At 36.8% G+C, this 27,039-nt stretch overlaps 1 protein-coding gene across 1 annotated transcript in view; it reads left to right on the forward strand.

Moving 5' to 3' along the window:
- The window catches only part of SLC30A9 (solute carrier family 30 member 9), a 54,192-nt gene that overhangs the window by 24,847 nt on the left and 2,306 nt on the right, over positions 1 to 27,039 (forward strand). The window contains 10 exon segments of the mRNA XM_047798703.1: positions 2,438 to 2,505; positions 5,590 to 5,692; positions 9,235 to 9,290; positions 10,600 to 10,735; positions 12,365 to 12,404; positions 14,988 to 15,059; positions 15,526 to 15,633; positions 18,608 to 18,773; positions 23,814 to 23,943; positions 26,606 to 26,719. Coding sequence (XP_047654659.1) covers positions 2,438 to 2,505; positions 5,590 to 5,692; positions 9,235 to 9,290; positions 10,600 to 10,735; positions 12,365 to 12,404; positions 14,988 to 15,059; positions 15,526 to 15,633; positions 18,608 to 18,773; positions 23,814 to 23,943; positions 26,606 to 26,719 — 993 coding nt within the window.

Genomic DNA, 27,039 nt, shown 5'->3' on the forward strand with positions numbered 1-27,039 from the left:
CCTCAATAAACTTAGTCATCCTCCAGGGCACTGGTAGGGAGTGGGGGGAGGGTTATGTGCAAGAGGCCGACAATTTTGGGGGAAAATTCCCTCTTTGTGGAGGTTAGAGAAGTGAGGATGAAGTGCTGCCGTGCCCACAAGTATTCATGTTCCTTGGAATTCCTTACTCTCTAGAAGCCAAGACACCCTTTCTCCTGGCTTTCCTCTTCATTGATTCTGTCTCCTCTTCTTTCTCTTTCGCAAAAGATCCTGCTTTTTTAACCCGGCCTTTAATTGTCAGACATTCATTATAGGTTCTTCTATATTTAAATCTGTTAGCAGGATCCATTGGCATTTTCTCCAAAATAGATACCAAGTATGACTGTTTCTCATCATGGCCTTTATTTTAACCTTACTCTAAACCATCACCATCTCTTATCCTCCAAATTGATCTCTCTTGTTTTGCTTTTGCCCCCATAATTTATTCTCTGCATCATAAACTATATCTTTTAAAAACATAAATCAGACCGTATTAAGCATCTGTTTAAAATCATCCAGTGGTGCCGTTTTGCGATTAGAGTAAGATTCTAGCAACATAGATGCAACTAGAGTTTCTTTTTTGTTTTTTTCTTTTTTTGTTTTTTGTCTTTTTAGGGCTGCACCCCGTGGCACATGGTGGTTCCCAGGCTAGGGGTCTAATCGGAGTTGTTGCAGCCAGCCTATGCCAGAGCCACAGCAACGCCAGATTCGAGCTGCATCTGGGACCTATACCACAGCTCACGGCAACACCAGATCTTTAACCCACTGAGCAAGGCCAGGGATCGAACCCGAAGCCTCATGGTTCCTAGTCGGATTCATTTCTGCTGGGCCACAACGGGAACTCCTAGAGTTTCTTATACTAAGAGAAATAAGTCAGAAAGAGAAAGCTAAATACCATATGACATCACTTATATGTGGAATCTAAAATATGGCACAAATGAACCTATCTACAAAACAGAAACAGACTCAAAGACATAGAGAACGGTCTTGTGGTTGCCAAGTGGGAGGGGAGACAGTGTAGGATGGACTGGGAGTTTGGGGTTAGTAGATGCAAACTATTACATTTAGAATAGATAAGCAATGAGGTCCTACTGTACAGCACAGGGAACTATTTCTAATCTCCTGGAATAGACTGTGATGGAAGATAATATTAGAAGAGGAATGCATATATAACTGGGTACTTTGTTGTACAACAAAAATTGGTACAACACTGTAAATCAACCATAATTTAATTAAAAAAAAATAAAGATTCACCCTTCTTACCATAGTGTACAAAGTCCTGTTGGGATATGGCCTCTGCCTCCTCCTGTGGCCTCAACTCCTATCATTTCCCTGCTATCTGTGTGTTAGCCACATTGGCCTTATTTTTGTCCTTTCTACATATGAAACTTATTTCTGTTTCAGAATCTCTGAGTGTGCTGTATGCTCTGCCTGAAACCTTCCAGTTTTTTCATGGTTGTCTCCTTCTCTTCATTGAGCTTCTTTCCCTCACTATTCTAACTAAAATAACCCTTTCCACCATATACCCCACTCCCCACTGTTCTTGCAGTTCTGTTTTAGTTTCTTTATTATATTTATCACTACTAAATGCTATGGATTTATTCTCTATCTTCCTGTAGTAAACAGTGAGATCTGTGAAGGCAGGAACGCTTGTTCACTCTTGTGCCCCCACATCTAGAACTGGGCCATAATAACCATTTCTTGAATAAATGGCATAAGACAGAATATAGGATGTGTTTTAATAGAAGAGTGTGATAATAAATGTGTAACAGAGTGAGCATTTATTCTCTGGGGGGAACCAAGGAAAGCTTTATATAGAAGGGTAACACTTGGCCAGATATGGAAAAAGATAGTAAAGCTTGGGCAGGTTGCAGTGGAAGATGATGGCACTCCAGGGAGAGGAAGGAGCAGGAGAAGCAACACAGAAAGTATAAATTCAAGGAGTGGCAAAAGAACGTTTAACTGAAGAAAAATATTTTTCCTGGATATGTTTCTCTATTTGTTTGATTTCTGTTTGTTTTGGTCTGTTTTGGAATTAAACACATTGTTACCACTTGGCTGTTCCCTGTTTAATAAAAGCAAAGAATTGCTCAAGAAATGGAAACAGTTTAGAGTATATTGATTTCAGTTCATTACATATTAATTACGTTATTTCTGGTTTTTGTGTAACCAACTCAGAATTTTTTCAGAAGTAGGCAGGAAATGAATTAAAGGGAAATAAAACAAGGTTCTAGAAAATGACCTACATGTTCTTTCAATTTCATTTTAAAGAGAAAATTCTAGAGAAAAAGAATTAGATGAATCTAGTTTAGAAGTATTGATAGAGGAGATATTTCCTGGTGTTTTAGAATTACTTATAAGCATCATAATGCTTCTCTGGGAAATGTTACAGATTTTTCTGTTTGTTTGTTTTTTACAGCCACGCTCTCGAGCGACATCAGTTTTTTTTAAGGGGCCAGGAAAAGTGGTGATTGTTGCCATTTGCATGTAAGTACTGAAAAATAAGCCTTTTAAAATGGAAGTACATTATTTGTAATGTGTATATCCTTGCATGTATAAATTTATTATTTGGCATCTAGATAGTTAGAAGTTTATATTGTTTTTGGAGGAAGTTAAATAAGTTTTTTTTTTTTTTTTTTTAATGTGCACACTGGCAGCATATGAAAGTTCCCAGGCCAGGATTTGAATCCTAGCTGCAGCTGTGACCTACACCACAGTTGCAACAACACCAGCTCCTTAACCCACTGTACCACAGCAGGAACTCCAAATAAGTCTTTATTATTTTAAAGTGATAGGGGAGGAGTTCCCATTGTGACATGGCAGAAACGAATCCGACTAGTATCCATGAGGTTGCAGGTTCGATCCCTGGCCTCGCTCAGTGGATTAAGGATCTAGTGTTGCCATGAGCTGTGGTGTAGGTCACAGATGTGGCTTGGATCCTGCGTTGCTGTGGCTGTGGTATAGGCTGACAGCTGTAGCTCTGATTTGACCCCTAGCTTGGGAACTTCCATATGCAGCAAGTATCGCCCTAAGAAGCAAAAAAAAAAAAAAAAAATTTTTAATAAAAAATAAAGTGATAGGGGAGTTATACTTTAAAGTGATAGGGAAAGAGTCCACATAGATGACCATGCTTGTGCTGTGTGTGTCACTTTTGTTTATGAGGTTAAGATCTAGGAATAGTTGCTATCTGAAAAATTCTTGTTTCATTGATGTTTATAGAAATATTTTTTATCTTTTTTTTTTTAGGGCTGCATCCATGGCACATGGAGGTTCCCAGTCTAGGGGTCCAATCAGAGCTGTAGCCTCCACCCTATACCACAGCCACAGCAACAGCAACAGCAACACGTGATCCAGGCCGCACCTGTGACCTACACCACATCTCATAGCAATACCGAATCCTTAACCCACTGAACGAGGCCAGGGAATCGAACCCATGACCTCATGGATGCTAGTCGGTTTCATTAACCACTGAGCCATGATAGGAACTTCTAGAAGTATTTTTTTAAATGTTGAATTGGCGGGAGTTCCCATCATGCCTCAGTGGTTAACGAGTATGACTAGCATCCATGAGGAAGCAGGTTCAATTCCTGGCCTTGCTTAGTGGGTTAAGGATCCGGCGTTGCCGTGAGCTGTGGTGTAGGTTGCTGACTTGGCTCAGATCTGGCATTGCTGTGGCTGTGGTGTAGCCAGCGGCTACAGCTTTGATTTGACCCCTAGCCTGGGAACCTCCATGCGCCTCAAGTGCAGCCCTAAACAAAACAAAAAAAAAGGTGAATTGGCCAAAGCTATTTTTAGAGTGACTAAACCCCAGTTATAACTACTGAAGAGTATCTGCACTCCTGTTTTTCTCCCACTTAACTTTGGTAGAACATAATTGATGCTTTTGCTCTTTCTTTTCTCTTCTGTCAAATTGATTCCTATCATTTTGCTTAACTTTTATCTATTGTACTGAGTAATCTATTTTAGGATGTTTAAGAGCATTAATTCAATAATTCATTAGTTCTTTTATTTCTAAAATACACATATTACCTGTTTCAAGAATTTTGACATAATCTGCAAAGACAAAGGTTTAATACATAATTTTTATCTAAGGATTGAAGAGACATGGTTAGGTTCAAAAAGTGTTTAAGAAGTATGACCAGTGATGGTGCTAGGTTTCTGGTTAGGACAATTGTATAGATACTGCACCATCATTGGGAGAAGGAACATTGGAAGGTCAAGTGGATAGTGTGGGTGAGTTATTTATTGGGCACCCAAGTGGGGTAGGTCAACAGAGTTACTTCTTTTCATCAGTAAAACTGGATTAGCAATGAAAGCTTTTTTCATCAAAGGGATTTATGTAATATATAAAAATGCTTAGCCTAGTGCCTGGTACATAATATGTACTTAATAATTATTATCGTTAACATATATTGGTCTGAATCTCTGGAGGGTGATCTGGATTAGTCAAGTGTTATTAGTATATAGATGATAATTAAAGCCATAGAAGTAGTTAGGATCACCTGGAGAATGTATATATAGTGTATGAGAAAGGTAAAGCTCTCTAGAAAATCCTCGAAGGATACTAACATTTAAGAAACGAGTGGAAGGAGTTCCCATCGTGACTTAGCGGAGACTGTAAAGACAAAAGTAGGAAGAAAACTAACTGTCATGGAAATTAAGGAACACAGCGTTTTAAGAAAATACTGGCAAATGCTTCTATGAGATTAAGGAAAATAGTAAAATGTTTTCAGCCTTTTAATGGTAAGAAGCAGTTGGTGGTATTGATAAGAACAGTCTAATAAGGTGTTAGAGGCAGAAGCCATTGTTTAGCGGATTGAAAACTGAATGAGTGCAAAGTGAGGAAAACAGCAAGAGCAGACGTAATTCTTTCCAGAAATTATCTGACGTGGACGAGAGGAGAATAGGGTAGCTGGAAGGGGATGTACAGTTTCCTCATTTACAAAATGAGGATGTTAATATTTGTGTAATAGAGGTATAATAAAACATGGTATAGTGCCGGGGATAAGTGTACTAGTCATTACTATGGAATTTGAGCACGACCGCATGTTTAATTTAGCATGGCATGGTCTTCTGATATGATACAGATTACTTGGTCTAGCTTTGTCTTCACCTCTGTCATCTGCCTACTTAAATAAACCAACCTTCATCAGTGTCTTGCTTTCGACACTGGCCTACTGAACAGTGTCAAGTGCAGATACTCCTTTACTTACTTAAGATTAATTACACATAATTGCCTTTATAATTCCATTTTGTCCAAATGTAGAACACCCTTTTTTCTCATCAGTTCTCAAAATGTACTAGAGTAATTTTCTTGCACATATCATGCTTCTTCATTGAAATATTTAATGAAACCATAATCTGTATTATTCAAATTTGTATTCTTGTTGTCTGAAATATACTAAGTATTAAAGGTTAGAGATTCTTTTAATTTACTTTGAACAGAATCTAGTGTGTGGTATGTGTATGTTTGTGTGTGTGTGTGTGTGTCTGTGTGGTATCAATTAAATAAGCTTTTGGTAGAAATTGTTATCTAAACCCATGCTGAATTATATTCTCTTTCTCTCCTAGCAATGGATTAAACTGCTTCTTCAAATTTCTTGCCTGGATTTATACAGGTTCAGCAAGTATGTTCTCAGAAGCTATACATTCTTTATCTGATACTTGTAATCAGGTGAGGGGTAAAATCTTCTTTCTTATTAATTTAACATAGTGTTTTTTTGAGGCTTTAGTCTAAAAGTTGACATATTTAAAAACTAAATGATTCCTGTAGTTGGGTTGTAGAAGAAAATGAAAGTTGTTTTACTTTTGAATGATGATGTACATAGACATATGATCATAGTATTTGAAAGGAGGTTGTTATGCTTAAAAATTTTTAGCAATGAAATATGAGATCAGTCACTAGGTGTTTGGGCAGAAGTTTTTGCAGAAGAGATTCTTATATTAGGTAGAGGTTTGGTCTGTGAATATGAGTTTTTATAACTGTAAGAGCCAGTAGATTTTTTTTTTTGTCTTTTTAGGGCCATACTCTTGGCATATAGAGGTTCCCAGGCTAGAGGTCCAATCGGAGCTATAGCTGCTGGCCTACACCACAGCCTACAGCAACACCTGATCCTTAACCCACTGAGCGAGGCCAGGGATCGAACCCACATCCCCATGGGTACTAGTCAGATTCGTTTCCCCTGAGCCATGACAGGAACTCCAAGAGCCAGTAGATTTAAGTGTTTTGAATAAAGATATAAAATAGTCACATGCAATTGATGAATTAAAATGATTTTCACACTAGACTGGTATTTTGATTTTTTCCTTGGATTTGAAAATTGAAAAGCGACTTTTATAAAATTAAAATATCTTCTTAAACCTCCCTTTAATCCAAATTTTGAATACTGCAAGTCTAAGCCATTTTTAAGAACACAAAATCTCTACTTGTATATTATTTAACATACTGAAGAATGTGGTCTATTAAGAGAAAATCTCAAGTATTTTTTATAGTGTTATATAAGAACAGATTTGGGAGAACTTGTAGTAAAAGGCACAGATACAATAAGAATATTTAAGACAAAAGTAATAATGAGGGGAGTTCCCTTCGTGGCACAGTGGTTAATGAATCCGACTAGGAACCATGAGGTTGCGGGTTCGATCCCTGCCCTTGCTCAGTGGGTTAACGATCCGGCGTTTCCGTGAGCTGTGGTGTAGGTCGCAGACACAGCTCAGATCCCGCGTTGCTGTGGCTCTGGCATAGGCCGGTGGCTACAGCTCTGATTCGACCCCTAGCCTGGGAACCTCCCATATGCCACAGGAGTGGCCCAAGAAATAGCAAAAAGACAAAAAAAAAAAAAATGAAATGGTAAGGAGCAGGGAGAGCAATCTTAAGTAACAATTAAACCTGAGAACTCATGTAACTCGCTGTCAGATGTATTAAAACCTGTTGTGAAAAGAAGGAAAGAATACAGGCATTTGCTATTAGTACTAACTGTCATTCTCTTGAATTCAATTTTTATATTCAGTAAATATTTATTAACTACTCTGTATGATATTTTGCTAGTCAGTCATGTTGAAGGAGAGGGGAAGTGGGAGATATATACCTATTTTGTTGAAAGCTTATATGAACATAAGAAAATTGAAACGCAAAAATATCTGTACATATGGGCAAGGAAATATGTACATATTATTAATTTTAGTACTAGTTGGTATTTAAAACATTGAAGACAATTTTTTTTTTTTTGCTTTTTAGAGCCACACCTGTGGCATATGGAAGTTCCCAGGCTAGGAATCCAGTTGGAGCTGCAGCTGCCAGCCTACACTACAGCTACAGCAATGCAGGATCCAAACTGAGTCTGTGACCTACACATAGCTCATGGCAACACCGGATCCTTAATCCACTGAGCGAGGCCAGGGATCAAACCCGCAACCTCATGGTTCCTAGCTGGATTCATTAACCACTTGGCCACAACAGGAACTCCAGTGCAGGCATTTAAAAAAAAATTATCAGACAACCAAGAAGCAGAAAATTTGACTAACAGCCAGGAGAAAAATTCATCAGTAGAAACAAACTCAGTTGTCGTAGGATAGAATTAGCAGACAAGGATGTTAAAGATATCAAATGGCTGTTAACAACTATGTTCCTGTATTGAAAGGAAAGTGGGAACCTAATGAGAAGAGAAATGGAAGATACAAAAAAGAACCAAGTGGAACTTTTAGAGCTGAAAAATATATCTGATATTAGAAATGTACTATATCGAATTAATAGATTAGACATTACAGAAAAAATGATCAGTGAACTCAAATATATGGCAGTAGAAAACATCCATACTCAAACTAGAGTGAAAAAAAACAAAACCTAAAAAAAATGAAGGGAGCCTTAATCACCTGTGGGACATTATCAAAAGAATTCTATCAAACATTTAAGGAAGAAATAATACCAGTAGTATACAGACTTCCAGATGTAGAGAAGGAAACACTTTCAACTCCTACAATAAGGCTGGTATAACTCTGATACCAAAACTTTAAAGATATTACAAGAAAAAATATTCAGACCAGTGTCTCTCATGGGCATAGATGCAAAAATTTTTCAGATATAATCAAATTGAATCAAGCAATATACAAAAATTATTAGACAACCAAGAAGTCATCCATCTTTATTCCCTCCTTCCACACCCACATAGTCACTGCTGTGTATACTTCTTGTGCATGGTTTTCCAGTTTCACTAGAAATTAAGTGTATCTATACACAACTTGTACTCTGTAATATTTTTTTTTTAGGACCTCACCTGTGGCATATGGAATTTCCCAGGCTAGGAATCAAATTGGAGGTGCAGCTGCCAGCCTACACCACAGCCATAGCAGTGCCATATCTGAGCCATGTCTGTGACCTACTCAACAGCTTGTGGCATTGCTGGATCCTTAACCCACTGAGCAAGGCCATGGATCGAACCTGCAGCCTCATGGACACTAGTCAGGTTCTTAGCCCACTGAGCCAACACAGGAACTCCACAACTTGTATTCTTTAAAACGTACAGTTATACAAGTTATTTTTCCTGTAGAAATCAGGTATTACAGACCACCCTTACCCTACTTCTTTCCCTCAGAAGTATAAAAATAGTTAAATGTGATTTCTTTCAGACCTTTTCCTGTGCTCTACATTATATGTCATTTATAGCATGATAGTACAGAGTTCTATCTCAGCTCCATTTTTTAATATCGTACAAGTAATTTATGGTTTGGTTATACCATCATTTATTTTGGCACTCCTCATTGAAGAGTTTTAGGTTGCTTCCCCATATTTCATCTTTATAAGCAATGTTGCTTTGAACCCCTTTCAGTTCATCTTTCTTTCTCTGTGCTAAGTAGTGGAAATGGGAATTGCCGAGCTATTAGACATGTACATGTTAACTATTTCTTTGTGGCATTCCTGTTCCTGGCGCAGCGGAAACGAATCCGACTAGGAACCATGAGGTCGTGGGTTCGATCCCTGGCCTCGCTCAATGGGTTAAGGATCTGGCGTTGCCGTGAGCTGTGGTGTAGGCCGGCAGCTGTAGCTCTGATTGGACCCCTATCCTGGGAACCGCCATGTGCAGTGGTGTGGCCGTAAAAGGCCAAAAAGACAAAAAAAAAAGAGTATTTCTTTGTCCTTGTCAGATTGTGCCCTCCAGGTTGGCTTTACCTCATTATGCTCCCCATCTTGCTAATGATTATTTACTTTTTTTTTCTCCATAGGGCTTACTAGCATTGGGCATCAGTAAGTCTGTTCAAACACCAGATCCTACTCATCCGTAAGGACATTGTCTTTATTTTGTTTTCTTTATTTTGGCAGCAAATCATTGAATTATTGAAATCTCAGTTTATACACCTGCAGTTTTGTGTTGAAGATTTGGTCATTTCTTCCACTGCAGCCTCTAAAATGTAGGACTCACTGCTATGTCAAAGTAAATTCAAGATATAACTTGAAAATGGAGTTCAAATTACTTCATGCTTTGCAACATAGCGTAGAGATCTTGTCCTCTTCGTGTTTGATACTTAATAACAAAGCAAATATATTAATCTTAGGGTTCTGGGTTTTTTTTAAATTTTTGTTGTTGTTGTTTCATTTTATTTTTTTGTCTTTTGTCATTTTAGGCCCGCACCCACAGCATATGGAGGTTCCCAGGCTAGGGGTCGAATCGGAGCTGTAGCCACTGGCCTATGCCACAGCCACAGCAACACCAGATCCAAGCCATGTCTGCGACCTACACCACAGCTCATGGCAACGCCGGATCCTTAACCCGCTGAGTGAGGCCACGGATCGAACCCGCAACCTCATGGTTCCTAGTCGGATTTGTTTCCACTGGGCCATGATGAGAACTCCAGGGTTCTGTTTTATTTGGTCAAAGGAAATGTATATATTCCACATTTGGACTAATAGGTCAGTCAATTTAAAATCTAAAATTTCGGTTAAATCCATGTTTAATGTATTTTAACCCCCCGTTGTGATATGGAAATAGTATTCTGTTAATATTTCAAAATTACTTGTAAAATGAGTATACTCTTTAGAATATATTATTTGGAGTCATACTAGTTATTTGTTACAAGTTTTTTTTCTGTTGCTTGTACTGTCATACTCAGGTGAAATTTTTGAATTCTACGTGTTTTTTAAACAAGCTTTAGTAACAGAATTTGAGCAATCAAATCATAAGGCAAAAAAATGTGCTTTTATTTCTGTAAAGGAGTCTGCCTCTGTGCTTTATATAAATGCCATTCTTTACTTGAAAACCAGACACTCCTTTTTTTTATAAATATAATATTTTGAATATCCTGTAACTATCAATAAGCTCGTATAGAGAACAGCTAGCTTCCTAGCTTGCGAATTACACATCATTACAGCATTTTACTTTGTCAAGAAAAATTTTTTCTTGGTCACTTTTATATACTAATAATTTAAAAACAGGGTAAAATTAAAACATTTTAGGTCATGCAGATTTCTTAAGATATTTCCAGGATGTTGATGTAATAAGGTTTTTGTTTTCTTTTTCATTGACCTTTTAAACTTGTATTTTGAAGGAAATTTGTATTTTTTGTAAACTATGTTATCTTTTTATTTTTCAGGTATGGATTTTCGAATATGCGCTATATTGCTTCACTAATTAGTGGTGTTGGTATTTTCATGATGGGTGCAGGATTATCTTGGTACCATGGAATCATGGGATTGCTTAATCCTCAACCAATAGAATCTCTTCTATGGGTAATCTCCCTCCTCCACTCGGTTTTGAAGTCATAAGAAATTGTGATTAAGTATAGTAGAATGTCTTTGTCATATTGATGTTAAAGAATGGGACTAAATATATCTTCTTGACTGTCATACAGGGTTATGTATCTGTAGTTGTGTTTTTTAGCATGTAATTGGACATGACCTCTAAATCCATATGTTTCAGTGACGTTGAGCAAGAGCATCTCTGTAGATACAATCATTAAGCACTACTTCCTTGGTTAAAATCTTGGGCAGTTTTGTTAATTTCTGTAGTTACTCTTGAAAAGCAAGACGACCTCTGTTCACTTTTAGTCCCAAGAATAATCTCCCATCAATGGTTAAAATATCTGTTCCCTTGTAATAGTCCTATGTGAGAATAGCATTTAAAGTTAAAGCTTCTCCTTTCCCTCATTGTGGTAGGAAGCCTACACTGCAGGAATACGAGCTTGGTGCCTCTATTATATTTTTTCACCTAAGGGCTTCTGTTCTTCTCTCCTACTCCCTAGGTCATAGGAGCATTGACAGCATTGATGGTAGAGATGAGGGACAGAAAGTACTGCTTCACTGGCACCACTGCCATCTTGCATTGGTTTCCTCTGCCTCTGCAATACTTAAAGCTGTCTTTTTTTCTCTCATGGGAACTTCCTGGAGATGACCCTGCTTGGCAGCTGACTGTAGCTCCCTTGACAAGGGCAGATTGGTCGTGTGGCACCCCTGTCAGCTTCTGTATCTCATGGTGTAGTTCCAGACTATTTCTGCTGGTATTGCCAGAAAGATTCAGTGGAAAGGCCTACAGTTGAGATAGGAAAGCCTGTATTGTAGTTCTTACTCTGATATCATTTCTGTCTGCTCAGGCAACTCACATAGCCTTGGGCAATCTTAGTTTCCTCAACAGGGTTAGAAGAGTGTTAGACTGAGTTTAAAAAATTTAAACCTCTATTTCAGGGAAGCCTAGAGCTCTAAAATGGTAATGTTGAAAATTCTATAGATGTTTGAACTTCGTTTAAAATTTTTTAGAAAATTACATTAATTCTTTCTGTATATATTGGATTAAAGCTATTCTTGGTATCTTTGTTTTATTCAAGGGTGTAAGGAAAGTGATGTTATCATCCTCCCCCAACTTATTACTGTTTATGAGTGCTTATCTTTCTGAATCAGGGCTGATAAAGGATTCTCTTGGTACTGGGCATACAAACAAAATCTGGAAGTTACTGGGTATGGTTGTGGATCTTATTGCATCTGGGGTCCACAACCCTAGATTTCAAGTACTTGTGTTCATTTCGAAGTTCAAAGAATATTTTTTTAATAATTAATTATTCTTTTATACCATAAATTTAACTTAGGTCATGGTATAACATTCTGTGTGTGTGTGTGTCTGTGTGTGTGTGTGTATTACTCTTCCAAGTATGAAAAAAATGAGATGGCCATCAGATTTTTAACTTTTGTCTCTTCTTATGAAGATACTATCTATTTCATTGTCTTCATTTTAGCTGTTTCTCATCAAAATCTTTATATGACTAGGATTTGAATTATGTTTCAATTTTAAGCATAAAGACTTCATGCATGAACTGTTGTAATTCTTCAGTGAAATATTAACTTAAGCTTTATTTTAATATTTTCTAGGCATATTGTATTTTAGCGGGATCATTGGTATCTGAAGGAGGTATGACCTGTCACACTATCTCTTTATTTATTTATTTATTTATTTGTTTATTTGTCTTTTGTGTATTTAGGGCCGCACACTCAGCATATGGAGTTTCCCAGGCTAGGGGTTGAAAGAGCTACAACTGCCGGCCTACGCCATAGCCACAGTAACGCTGGATCTGAGCCGCATCTGTGACCTACACCACAGCTCACAGCAATACTGGATCCTCAACCCACTGAGCGAGGACAGGGATCGAACCCTCACCCTCATGGATACTAGTTGGGTTTGTTAACCACTGAGCTATGATGGGAACTCCTCTCTTTATTCTTAATTAATATATATTCAACAGTCTGTTTTTTAAATTGCTGCTAAGTTCTACTGATTAAAGAAAATTGTGGAGGAGTTCCTGTGTGGTTCAGTGGGTTAAAGATCTAGTGTTGTCACTGCTGTGGTGCAGGTTTGGTTTTGGGTCTAGGAACTTCCTCTTGCTGCAGGTAGGGCCAAAAAAAAAGAAAAGAAAAGAAAACTGGAAATAACAATATAAGTTTTACCTCCTTTAAGGGAGAAAGCTCTGAATGTAATGTACTATGGTTGTTCGTAATGGACAGGGCAAGTTTGGAAAAGCTATTTTTTTTTTTCCTTTTTAGGGCCACACTTGCAGCCTGTGGAAGTTCCCAGGCTAGGGGTTGAATCAGCTGCAGCTGCTGGCTTATGCCGCGGCCACAGCAGTGCCAGATCCGAGCTGCAGCAGCGACCTACCCACAGCTCAAGGCCACACCAGATCCTTAACCCACTGAGTGGGGTTGGGGATTGAACCCTTGTCCTCATGGATACTAGTTGGGTCTGTTACCACTGTGCCACAACAGGAACTCCTACTTTTTTTTTTTTTTCTTGAGTATCATATCATAATGCTCAGAACATTCGAAATGGAGTATAAAAACATAATATATATTGAATTTTTTTTTTAAATAATGTTTTAGGAGTTCCCACTGTGGCACACTGGGTTAAGAATCCAATTGAAGCATCTTGGGTCGATCCCTGGTTTGATTCCTGACCCAGCATGATGGATTAAGGATCCATCAGCTTAGGGATTAAGCTGTAGTTCCAGCTACAACTCAGAGTCAGTCCCTGGCCCTGGGAACTTCCGTATGCCACGTGTGAGGCCATAAAATAAAATTTAAAAAAAAGTTTTAGTGATATTAATCAGAGAAGACTATCTTTTTTTACAGTATAACTTTTTTTCCATTTTTAAAAGTTTTATTGAATTATAGTTGATTTACAATGTACAAATATTTTATTTAATTAATTTATTTATGTCTTTTAGGACCTCATCTGTGGCATATAGAGGTTGCCAGGCTAGGGGTCCATTATGGAGCTGTAGCCGCTGGCCTACGCCAGAGCCACAGCAACTCAGGATCTGAGCTGCGTCTGCAACCTACACCACAGCTCAAGGCAATGCCAGATCTTAACCCACTGAGCGAGGCCAGGGATTGAACCTGTGCCCTCATGGATGCTACTAGAAGGGTTCGTTAACCACTGAGCTGTGACGGGAACTCCATGTGCAAATATTTTAAAGTTCCTTAAAGTTTCAGTTATAGCAGTATTATGACAGAAACATGCTAATGTCGTGTATGAAACTGCCTAATTCACTGCTTTACTCATAGTTATGTTTACTTCTGAAATGTCATTTTTTTATGCATCCTCCATTCATCTTTGATAGGCTTGTAAAATGGTGATAATAACACCTGCTTCAAAGGTTGAGAGTGTCAAAAGTGATTGTGCTTGGTATAGTGCCTGCCAACTAGTAATTGTCCAGTAAACTAAGGCTGTATGGTGGTAACGATAATTAAATTATTGTGGTTTGGGGAGTTCCCACTGTGGAACAGTGGGTTAAGGCTCCAGCTGCAGTAGCTTGGGTTGCTCTGGAGACACAGGTTCAATCCCCAGCCTGGCGCAGTGGGTTAAAGGATACCGTGTTGCAGCAACTGCAGCTCAGATTCAGTCCCTGACTTGGGAACTTCCATATGCCGTGGGTGCTGCCATAAAAAAAATTATTGTGGTTTAGAAATATAGTATAGATTTTTAGAAATATGTACTATAGAATATAGTATATAGTATATATTTTTAGAAATATATGCTATAGTATATAGTCTAAATTTTCCTAAATACATAAATTTTTAGGGCCGCAGGTATGGCATATGTAAGTTCTCAGGCTAGGGGTCGAATCGGAGCTATGGCAGCCAATCTATGCCACAGCAACAGCAATACCAGATCCAAGCTGCATCTGTGACCTACACCACAGCTCACGGCAATGCTGGATCCTCTACCTACTGAGCAAGGCCAGGGATCAAATCCACATCTTCATGCATACTAGTTGGGTTGTTTCCACTGAGCCACAATGGGAACTCAAGTATTCATTATATTATAATGATTAATCGGGGTCCAATAATAACTCATTTAATATAGAACTTTTCCTTATTCCTTTCCTTATTTTCCTTAGCATTAAAGTGTTGTGGCTATTTATTTATCTTTTGAGATGCCATCTCTAAAGTTGGAGGCATGAGTTTTCTTCCTTGCTGATGTAAATGCTTTTTCTTTCAGCAACACTTCTTGTTGCTATAAATGAGCTTCGTAGGAGTGCTCGGGCCAAAGGAATGTCATTTTACAAGTATGGTATGTGTTTTAGAAGCTTTATATTATTTTAACTTTATTTGCTTATAATTGCCTAGTGGTATTGCTTTGTTCCATATCGACGGGTACATAAGGTATCTCAGTGTCTTCCCTGTGCAATTCTTACTTATATATCAGCTCTTTTAAAAAGATAAATGTAGTCTAATTTGAACAGGGGTACTTAAATTTGGGTTTAACTTATGTGAACTGCGTTATTTTGTGTATGCTCATATACCTTGAGAAAGTAATTTGACTTTAAATATTAATATTTTTAACATTTAAACCAAGAAATTATATTTATATTGAACAGAGCTTTTAATTGGTTTCTCATGTATTTTTAATCTTAATTTTAATTAAATCAATTTAATGGGTAATTATTAAAATTATTATCTGATAGTATCAAATTAAGATTTCACAATCAAATTAAGATTTCAAAATTTCTTTTCTTGTCTCTACCCCAATAATTAAGTAATGGAAAGTCGTGATCCTAGTACGAATGTTATATTATTGGAGGATACTGCAGCAGTGTTGGGAGTGATAATAGCAGCCACTTGTATGGGCCTTACTTCTGTAACAGGTAAATATTTCTTAAATGATAGGTGATTTACTTTTGCTACTTAAGTAATTCTCTAATGTAAGGGAATTTTCCTATTTATCATTGAATAATTTTAAACCAGTAGAGTGTTAAATGTGTATTTCCCATTAACCATTTGTTTGTATTAGACGGTAGAAGCGTTCAGATTTCTGAGTTAGAAATTTCTCTTCATTCGAAATAAAGAAGGCTGTTAATAGAGTATTTTTGTAATGCCCTAAACCTTTCTAGCTTATAAAACTAGAGCTTTAAGTTCTTTACCTATAAAGATATTGATATTTGTCCTAATGACCTTACAGGTTTAACATAATATGTGAGAGGAAACTTTATATATATATATTGTGGCTCATGTCCATTTGGCTTTTTCCACTATTAGCGCCAATAATAACTGCTGTTGCTTTCTTGTTTCCTTGATTCTTTAGTTGCTTTTATTCTCATTTTGGTAGCTAGCTAAATGTTTTGAAGGCCAGTACAGCACAGGTGGATAAGGTGTTTTAGTTTTATTTTCTAAAACAAAAGAACCATTTAGTATGGAAATGGTTCAGGAATTCTCATGGAATGGCACTTTTTTCATTCTTACCTGTTTGTCCTGGCATACTAAAAACAATTTTAGGTAATAAACTCCCACAGTTCTGCAGTATTTCTTTAAAATTTAGCCTGAAATATGAATAAGTCTTTTTCATTTTGAATGTACATTTTAAGACTAAAGCAGCATTCTCCAGTGTTTCACTTTGATCCAAATATTTGATTCTCTTTCTGGGTGACCTTAACGTTTTAGACATTTTGTAGACCTAAATTATTGCTAAGCAAAATTTATGCTTAAGGAAAGTGTAACTTGATAAGTTGACTTTTAATAGATTTTTTTTTATACAGTAATGTAAACCAAACTGAGAAAGTCTAATCAAACTTATAAAATTTTTTGCTTTAAGAGTTTCACATTAGGAGTTCCTTCAAGGCTTTAGCGGTTTAAGGACCTGGCATTGTTACTGCTGTGGTTCTCAGGTGTAGGCTTGGTCCCTGGCCCAGAAGCTTCCATGTGTCATGAGAGCAGCAAAAAAAATTTTTTTCCTATTTCTACTTTTTTTTTTTTTTTTTTTGTCTTTTGCTATTTTCTTTGGGCCGCTCCCACAGCATATGGAGGTTCCCAGGCTAGGGGTCGAATCGGAGCTGTAGCCACCGGCCTATGCCACAGCCACAGCAACGTGGGATCCAAGCCGTGTCTGCAACCTACACCACAGCTCACGGCAACGCCGGATCGTTAACCCACTGAGCAAGGGCAGGGACCGAACCCGCAACCTCATGGTTCCTAGTTGGATTCGTTAACCACTGCGCCACGACGGGAACTCCCCTATTTCTACTTAATTAGTTAAATTAGTTCATTTAAATTAAATAACATGCCAAAAAATAAAGTATTTTCCAGCTGGTAAGTCTGTGATTTCTGTAGAATTATTAATAGATGTATATTTTTAAATAGAAATAATTAGGTAAATTTTGATTTCTAAAGAGCAATATTTGATTTTGAACCCTATAATTACAAACTCCATAGTGGATTACAAGTGGATCACTTTAACACTTCAGTAGTACAAAGTCGTTCACTTTTTATTGTTATATTTTGACTAAATGTTAATAAAACTAATGTAAATTGAGATTATTTAGTAAAACAAATTTTTTTTTTTTTTTTTTTGCTTTTTAGGGCTGCACTCATGGCATATGGAGGTTCCCAGGCTAGGGGTCCAGTTGGAGCTATAGCTGCCAGCCACAGCCACAGCAACACCAGATCTGAGCCACATCTGCGACCTACACCACAGCTCATGGCAACAATGGATCCTTTAAACCCCCTGAGCGAGGCCAGGGATCAAACCCTCAACCTCATGGTTCCTAGTTGGATTTGTTTCCACTGTGCCACAACAGGAACTCCACAAACGTATATTTTATCAGCATTAAGAGAGTTAAATTTGGGGAGTTCTCTTGTGGCTCAGCAAGTTAAAGATCTGGTATTGTCACTGCAGTGGCTTTGGTTACTGCTGTGGCACAGGTTCCGTCCCTGGCCCGGGAACTTCCACATGCAGCAGGCTTGACAAAAAAGAGTTAAGTTTAACATTGACATTTGATCTTTGAAAGAAGACTTATAATTATAAAAGCCTTGTGTGTAAAATTTGTTTTAAAGATTAAAAATTTATTATTTATTGATGTCTGTTATTTAAGTAAACATTAACCTTTATAGTTATAGATGATAAATGACCTCTTCCCATTGGTTTTGGAAGAGAATAAAGCCCTAGCAACCAAGGCAAGCTTTAGAACCAGAACCCTTGGAAGGACTGGGAAGCTACAGAATGCTAGACCCCTACCTCCAAATTTCTGATTCAGTAGGTCTCGAGCGAGGCCTGAGATTTTACATTACTACCAAGTTCTCAAGTGATGCCGATGCTGCTGGTCAAGGCACTGCTCTTTGAGAACCACTGCTCTAAGGTAGCCATTAGATGCAATGAATCAACTTCCTTTTTTTTGGTATCTAAAATCATACTAGCTATGTATCATTCTTGGTTGGATGAGGTAAGAGTGACTCATTTTTGTATGGCTTAATTCTTTCATAGAACCTTTGTAAGAATAAGACAACCAAATGCTTATTTCTTTCAGCTTTTGATCTTATGATTATTTTGTCACCTGGAATAGGAAGAGTGCTATTGATATATGAAAAGAAATGGACTCTTTATTTCATGTCTGTAATCTGAAAATGCTCTGAACCCTCACCCATGTGGCCAGGTGCAAGAAACAGATAATGAAGCAGGTTGTAGCATCCTTACTTTGTAGTATAGTAAAACTATTAAAAGAAAGTCATTAAAGGAAAGAGGAGTGAATTTCAAGTCCCTTGATTTGCTAATTCTGGTTCTTTGCTCACTAAAGTTCATTGAAATAATAGAAAACGTTCGTTTACTGACTTCTTATGTGCTTTATTTAGGCAACCCACTGTATGACAGCCTAGGTTCTTTGGGTGTGGGCACCTTATTAGGCGTGGTCTCAGCATTCCTCATCTACACTAACACAGAAGCCCTCTTAGGGCGATCCATCCAGCCAGACCAAGTACAGCGGCTTACTGAACTTCTGGAGAACGACCCGTCAGTAAGGTCAGCTTATTCTAGTGATGCTATTAAGGTTTACAAAAATGTATTAAGAAATGGAAATGCTTCTTTTGTCAATCCTTGCAAAAGAGGTTTTGAATCCCTAAGCCTTTAGAACTTTTTAATCCGTTAACTTTGCAGAACTGCAACCTTAACAAGAAAGCAAGTGAAAGCATTTAAGAAACTCCTTAAGTTTCCTTCTGTATACCTTTAATTTTTAGAACAAGGAACAGTTAGATGATATGATAGGAACAGAAATTTGCAAAGTATTTGCCTCTTTAGTGTGGAACCACTTATATGGAACCTTCATATTTATATTTGCCTTCTATTTGTATTATACTTACAAATTGAATATATGAAACTTAAAATTTTTATTTGTGGGGGTATGCTTGCCAAATTGAGTATAATTTATACTTTTTTGGAAAATAGATTTCTTGATTTAGCTTATTTGAAAAGTTTTTCCTGGAGTTCCTCTGTGGCTCACTGGGTTAAGGACCTGGCACTGTCCCTGCAGCAGCTCCGGTTGCTGCTGTGGCATAGGTTTGATTCCTGGCCCAGGGAATTTCCACATGCCACTGGTGTGGCCAAAAAGAAAAAGGAAGTTTTTTCTTATAATCTTTGGGAGTTCCCATTGCGGCTCAGTGGGTTAAGAATCCTACATAGTGTCCATGATGATGCAGGTTTAATCCCTGCCCTTGGTTGGTGGGTTAAGGATCCAGCATTGCTGCAAGCTGTGGCGTAGGTCACAGGTGCAGCTCAGATCTGGCGTGGCTATGGCATAGGTTAGCAGCTGTAGCTCCAATTTGATGCCTAACCTGGGAACTTACCTATTGCCGCAGGTGCAGCCATAAAAAGAAAAGAAAAATCTTTATTTTTAAATGATATAAAAATAAAGAGCTGAAAATTTAGGAGATAATCAGAAGAGATACAGTGTTCTAATAGAACTTTTTAGTGAACTTCACCAGCAGTATAGTTTCAGAGTGAAGGGGAAGGAATAATCTTTGAAAATCCTAATTTTCTACTATCTACTTATACATGTGTATATATTAAATTTAAAATAAAAATGTGTTTTTCTTGTGTTGTAATTAAAATCTTTAAGTTAAATCTTTTAAGAATGACCCGTATATATGAATGAATACGACAAATGAGTAAGTAATTACTAGTTTGTATTCTAAGCCTTATACGTTTATCTTAAGAAGTAGTTATATAGCTGAGTCAAGATAAGATGTCAAGCATTCTTAGAATCATTATTAGGCTTAGTAACTTAATGTGAGATATTCCATATTAATATACTTTCCTTCTGATGTCTCTGATTTTGATATCAAGGCAATACTGACCTTGTAGGATGGGTTGGGAAATGTTTCCTCCTCTTCTGTCTTTTTAGAAGTTTGTGAAGAATTGGAATTATCTCTTCATTTAAGTTTGGTAGAATTCAGCAGTGATGCCATCTGCACATGGGCTTTTCTACGTGTTTAGTTTTTTGTGAGTTTCTCAGATGTCTTTATTACTTCTCTTGTAATAAGTTTATTCAGATTGTAGATTTCTTTTTGCGTCAGTTTCAGTAGTTTGTATCTTTCTAACAATTTGTCCATTACTTCTAAATTGTCTAATTTGATGATGTACAATTCTTTATAATCTTTCTAGTATTTCTTTATAATTTTTTTTATTTCTTTAAGATTGATTACTACCACTCAAATTACCAGAATCTGATCCTTTTTTTTTCTTGGTCAGTCCAGCTAAAGATTTGTCAATTTTTGTTGATCTTTTTAGAGAACTAGCTTTTGGTCTAATTAATTTTCTGTTTTTTTCCCTTCTCTAGTTCATGAGTTTTTGCTTTACTCTATATTATTTCCTTCCTTCTACTTGCTTCAGATTTAGTTTGTTCTTCTTCCAGTGTCTTAAGATGATATGTTAAGTTTTTTATTTGCTATCCATTTTCTTTTTTAATAAAGGCTTTTATAGTTATAGATTTTCTTCCAAGCACTGCTTTCACTGCATCCTATAAAATTCAGTATGTTGTGTCATTTACTTCACAATATTTTTAGGAGTTCCCATTGTGGCTCAGCGGGGTAAGGACCTAACATAGTTTCTGTGAGGATGCAGGTTTGACCCCTGGCCTTGCTCAGAGTTAAGGATCCGGCGTTGCTGCAGCCATGGTGTAGGTCAGAGATGTGGCTCAGATCTGGTGTTGCTGTGGCTCTGGTGTAGGCTTCAGCTGCAGTTCTGATTTGACCCGTAGCCTGAGAACTTCCATGTGCTGCAGGTGCAGCCATAAAAAGAAAAAAAAAATATATATATATGTATATATATACACATATGTATACACACACACACATATTTAATTTTACTTTAGATTTCTTCTTTGGCCATTAGTTAATTAGGAATGTGTTGCTTAATTTCTACATATTTGTGAGTTTCTCAGATGTCTTTATTACTTCTTATTTCATTCCATTGTGGTCGCTGAACATTCTTTATATTATTTCTGTCCTTTTAAATTTACTGAGGTTTGTTTTACAGCCTAGCATATGATCTGTCTTGGGTAATGTTCCATGTATACTTGAGAAGAATGTATATTCTGCTATTAATATGGAGTGTTGTATAGATGTCTGTTAGATTTAGTTGATTTATAGTTGGTTCATGTTTTCTATTTCCCTGTTGATCTTCTTGCCCAGTTGTTTTATCCATTATTGAAAGTAGAACATTGATGTCTCCATCTATCATTGTTGAATTGCCTGTTTATCCTTTGATTTCTGTGAGGTTTTGCTTCATGTATTTTGGTACCTGTTAGATATATGTGTAGTTATAATTTTGCATATAAATAATTAAAGTCTAAAAAAAGAAGTATAAATGGAAAGACTCACTGTGGCAAATTTGTAATTATCTGGAAGAGTGAAGATATGTAGAACAAGTTGTTGGAAAAAATAGATGTTAGTAATCCAGAAAGTTCATACAGCTTTTTAAGCAGCGGATTAGTTATCTATATTGCTCTCTGACAAATTACCCTGAAAACTCAGCATTTATTACCTCACAGCTTCTGTGGGTCAGGCGCCTGGGCATGGTCTACCTGGGTCTCTCCTTCAGGCTTTCTCACAGACTGCAGTCAAGGTTTTGGCTGGGACTAGAGTCATCTCCCAGGGAAGATCTGCCTCTGGGCTTAGTAATTACTGACAGGATTTTGTTCCTCGCCACATGAGACTCTCCAGCATGACAGCTTGCTTAATCAAACTATACAGACTGAAAAGGCAGTGGTTATTGAATGTGAACAAGATAAAAGTCACAGATTAGTCATCTAATCTTGGAAATAACATCTCATCATTTTGCCATATTCTCTTGCTTACGAGCAGATCACTAGGTCCAGCCCACACTGAAGGAGAGAAGATTGCACAAAGGCTTGAACACAGGAGGGGGAGGGATCATTGGGAGCCGTAACAGAAGCTGTTTTCTATCAGTTTCTATCTGTAGTTAGTTATGTATAAAAACAAAAGGAAAAAGTATATCAGAATGTTTTCATTAACTGCCATTTAAGTGTTAATCAGATAAGGAGATTTTTAAATAATTTGTTAAGACTGCTTTTTTATCTTTTTATGGACGGACCTGTGGCATATGGCATTTCTCAGGCTAGCAGTTGAATCAGAGCTGCAGCTGGGACCTATGCCACAGCCATGGTAACACCAAATCCAAGCCGCATCCGCAGCATTCGCCACAGCTTGTGGCAATGCTGGATCCTTAACCCACTGAGTGAGGCCAAGGATCAAACCTACATCCTCACAGAGACAACATCAGGTCCTTAACCGGCTGAGCCACCGCGGGAACCCCCCATATGCTTTCTTTGAGTGAATAAATTATATAACTGCTTAGCAATCTGGGCAAGTTCTCTTTTAATTTGGGTGCACATAACTTTGTAAATATTAAATCATAAATTCTTACTTTCATCTACACTTCTGTATTCATATGGATAAAGAATTTTTTTTTTTTTTGTCTTTGCCACATCTGTGGCATATGGAGGTTCCCAGGCTAGGGGTCCAATCAGAGCTGTAGCTGCCGGCCCACACCAGAGCCACAGCAATGCAGGATCTGAGCTGTGTCTGTGATCTACACCAGAGTTCACGGCAATGCCAGATCCTTAACCCATTGAGCGAGGCCAGGGATCGATCCTGCAACCTCATGGTTCCTAGACGGATTTGTTAAACCACTGAGCCGTGATGGGAACTCCTTGGATAAAGAATTTTAGACTCAGTATTTAGTAACTTGCTTAAGATCACTCAGAAATTAGGGTGAGATGTTTTAAGAGTACTTGGAGTCTCTTTTAGGCTTGCTTACCTGGCGGGAAATCCATGTCCTCAACAGTTTTCTAGGGAAGATCAATTCTTGAGCATAAGCGCAGGAGGGTTGAAAAGCCGTTATGCTTGAGCAGTTGCTTCCTTTTCTGGAAGGCAGAATGGTGTAATGGAGAGACTGCTAGATTTGGGTATCTGAAGATCTGGATGTGAGTCTTCTGTGGTTGGCTAGATGAATTAGCTTAGGCAAGTCCCTTATGCCCCTCTGGGCCTGTTTTACCTGTAAAGATGGCATCTTAGTCTACTTTATGAATGTCTCTGATCAATGCCTGCTTTGTAATTGGTACTATATTAAATTTTTATGTATGTTGGTTCATATTCCCCACATCAGTCCCAATAGGTAGGTATTATTAACCTCATTCTAGTAGAGTACATCACAGAGTTGTGTGAAGACTCAAAAAGCTATTGAAAAAAGGATTATAAGATAAAATGACAACATTGTAGAAGAGCAATTTAGAGTTGATTTTTAATCCACAAACTATGTAATTCACATATACATATATAAATTACCATAAAATGGTATTTATTGTTTGCACCTTTGAATGGCATTATGCAAAAAAAGCTAAATTTGTTTGGAAAATGATAGGTGGCACTTAATGGTGAACACTGAAAACCATTTTCATCACTGGAAAAAAACAGGAATTCTGGGCTTTGTGTCATTACACTGTGTGTGTATATGTAAATTTGTATGCATTGTTATTGATTGCAGGGCAATTCATGATGTTAAAGCCACAGATCTGGGATTAGGGAAAGTCAGATTTAAGGCAGAAGTAGATTTTGACGGACGAGTTGTTACAAGATCCTATTTGGAAAAACAAGATTTTGACCAAATGCTACAAGTAAGTTTATATTTCTGTTGATTTCTTCTTCTATAGCCAAGGGTTAGAAAAATTACTTCTTTTTTGTTTTGTTTTGTTTTGTTTCTGTTTTTTTGAGAAATTACTAAATAAATAAAACCATTTCTTTTATAGGTCTTAAAGTCACTTTAGCTTTCAACTTCTTAGGGTTCCGAAATTTGACAAAGACCCTTTTCTTTATTATAAAGTATAGTTCAGAAGAGCTAACTTACTATTAAGTTGCTTGTTATATGCCAGGCATTTTATGTGTTTACCTCATTTACTCTCAATAACCAGTGAGATAAAGAAGTAATATTTTCTTTTTTGTATTTTTTTATTTTAAGATTTTTATTTATTTATTTATTTTATACTTGATTTACAGTGTTCTGTCAGTTTCTACTATACTGCGAAGTGATCCAGTCATACATATATATTCTTTTTTTCACATAATATTTTGTTTTTATATATAGGCAAATTCAGACACAGAAAGATTAAGTACCTTGCCTAAAATTACAGAGCCATAATATAGAATCATAAGAATTTAGATCTCTGTGACTCCAGAACCCATGATTTTTTAAGAGTACTTTAAAAGAAAATTTACAGGGATAATTATTATATTTTCAGAGCAGAGGTTACCATTTGCTTTTGTCAGTTATTAACATTTTACTCTATTTGCTTAAAACCTTAAAAAAAGAAAGAAATGATTACAAAAATAGTTACAGCTCATGTTTCTCCTTTTAGATCCCATCTTCTTTTCTCTATCCCCTGAACTAGCAGTTATCCTGAATTTAGTACCTGTCATTTCCATTCTGATTTTTATGCTTTTCAATATATTTTTCTTAGCATAATATATAATAATATTTTTAGAGTTCCCATTGTGGCACAGGGGAAACGAATCCAACTAGGAAACCATGAGGTTGCGGGTTTGATCCCTGGCCTCGATCAGTGGGTTAAGGATCCATTGTTGCTGTGCGCTGTGGTGTAGGTTGCAGATGTGGCTTGGATCCAGCATTGCTATGGCTGTGGTGTAGGCCAGCAGCAACATCTTGATTAGACCCCTAGCCTGGGAACTTCCATATGCCACGGGTGTGGCCCTATAAAGACAAAAGACCAAAAAAAAAAAAATATATATATATATATATAATATATACACACACATATATATACAAAATAATATTTTAGTTTATTTTTAATACTTTAAATGTTTAAAAACTGATATAAATGGTGTCATATCATATGATTTCCTCTACAGTTTGCTCATATCATGACTTCCTCTCCAATTTGCTTAATAGTATGGTTTTGAGATTCCTCCACATTAATATATATATAGCTCTAGTTAATTTAATTGCTATATAATATTCCATTTATGAATATTTTGCAGTTTATTTATTCAGTCCCCACTTGATGGACAGTTATATTGTTTCCAGGTTTAAACTGTTGGACACAATACTGCAATGGAATTCTCGTACATGTTCACATGTATAAGAATTTCTTTAGGGTAGCACATGGCTAGATTTAAAATAGGTGAGCCATTGGGTAAACCTGTCTTCAACTTAGATATTGGTAAATTCTTCTCCAAAGTGTATCAATTTAACTTCCACCATCAATGTATCAAAGTTTCCATTTCTTCACCTTCTTATTAGATTGTATTGACAGAGGTTTTGTTTTGTTTTGTCTTTTGACTATTTAGGGCCATACCCACAGCATATGGAGGTTCCCAGGCTAGGGGCTGAATCAGAGCTGTAGCTGCCAGCCTGTTCCACAGCCACAGCAATGGCAGATCCAAGCCAAATCTGCGACCTACACCACATCTCATGGCAACGCCACATCCTTAACCCACTGAATAAGGCCAGGGATTGAACCCGTGTCCTCATGGATACTAGTCGGGTTCGTTAACCACTGAGCCACGACGGGAACTCCTATATTGACAGAGTTTTGAAATTTTTTACCACCATGAAAGGATAGGAAATAGTGTCCTGTTGATTTAATTTATGTTTCCCTGGTAGTAGTGAGGTTAATAAGCATAGAAATTTACTGACTATAGGGAGTCCCTCAACTTGCTTCTTTCTTGATGTAATTTATATTATTCTGACAGATTTGTAAATGTTTATTTTTATTAAATAAGCTGGATACTACTTCTTTGTTGTGTATATGCAGATAATTTTCTAAGTTACTGTCCCACTTTGTTGTACAGTTTTAATGTGGTTTTTAATTTTGTCAAATTTACAGTTTTTTTTCTCTTTTTTATTATCTTGCTTGAGAAATGATTATCCCATTATCATAAAAATATTTTTTCCTTTTAAAAATGCTATGGTTGGTTTTCAATTGACTTAGAATTATTTGTTTGTTTAATGGTTTGAGGTAGGGATTTAGTATTTTTTTCCTATAGAAAAATAATTTCCCCAGCACTATTTATTGAATAGTCTGTTTTCCCACTGGTTATGTAATGCTCCCTCCGTGGAAAATTGTACTCAGTTTTTTTCTCGAATTGAGATTTTTTTTTTTTTTTTGGAAATAGGTAGTGCATTGCCTATGGCTTGAAAGTTTTTCATTTTTCATTAAACTTAATGGTATTTGTTACAGTTTTTAAAAGAAATTATTTAGGTACTGTTATCATTTTTTTTAAGAATTTTTTTTTGTTTTTCTGCTATTATTTTCTTTATAGGAAATTCAAGAAGTGAAAACTCCTGAAGAACTAGAGACCTTTATGCTTAAACATGGAGAAAATATTATTGATACTTTAGGAGCTGAAGTAGACAGACTTGAGAAGGAACTGAAAGTAAGATATTTTCATAAAAATAATATGATAACAATGTTAACTACTTTTAGAGTACTTATCTGTGTCAGGCACTGTGCTAATTCCATCACTTGTGTACTTTTATCTTCTCAGTAACCCCATGATATATAGTCTTAATGGGTGAGAAAATGATTGGGTTGGAGAAGTTGGATAATATATTCAAGGAAGGAGGCAACTTGGAATTTGAACCTTTGTTGTTCAATTCCAGATTTCCTACTCTTAGCCACCATTCGCTGCTGCTTGCTTAGTTTCTAAAATAATCAAAGGTTTTTTGTTTGTCCTTTTTTTGTCTTTTTAGGGCC

The sequence above is a fragment of the Phacochoerus africanus genome, chromosome 10 (genome assembly GCF_016906955.1).
Source record: "Phacochoerus africanus isolate WHEZ1 chromosome 10, ROS_Pafr_v1, whole genome shotgun sequence".
NCBI lineage: Eukaryota > Metazoa > Chordata > Mammalia > Artiodactyla > Suidae > Phacochoerus > Phacochoerus africanus.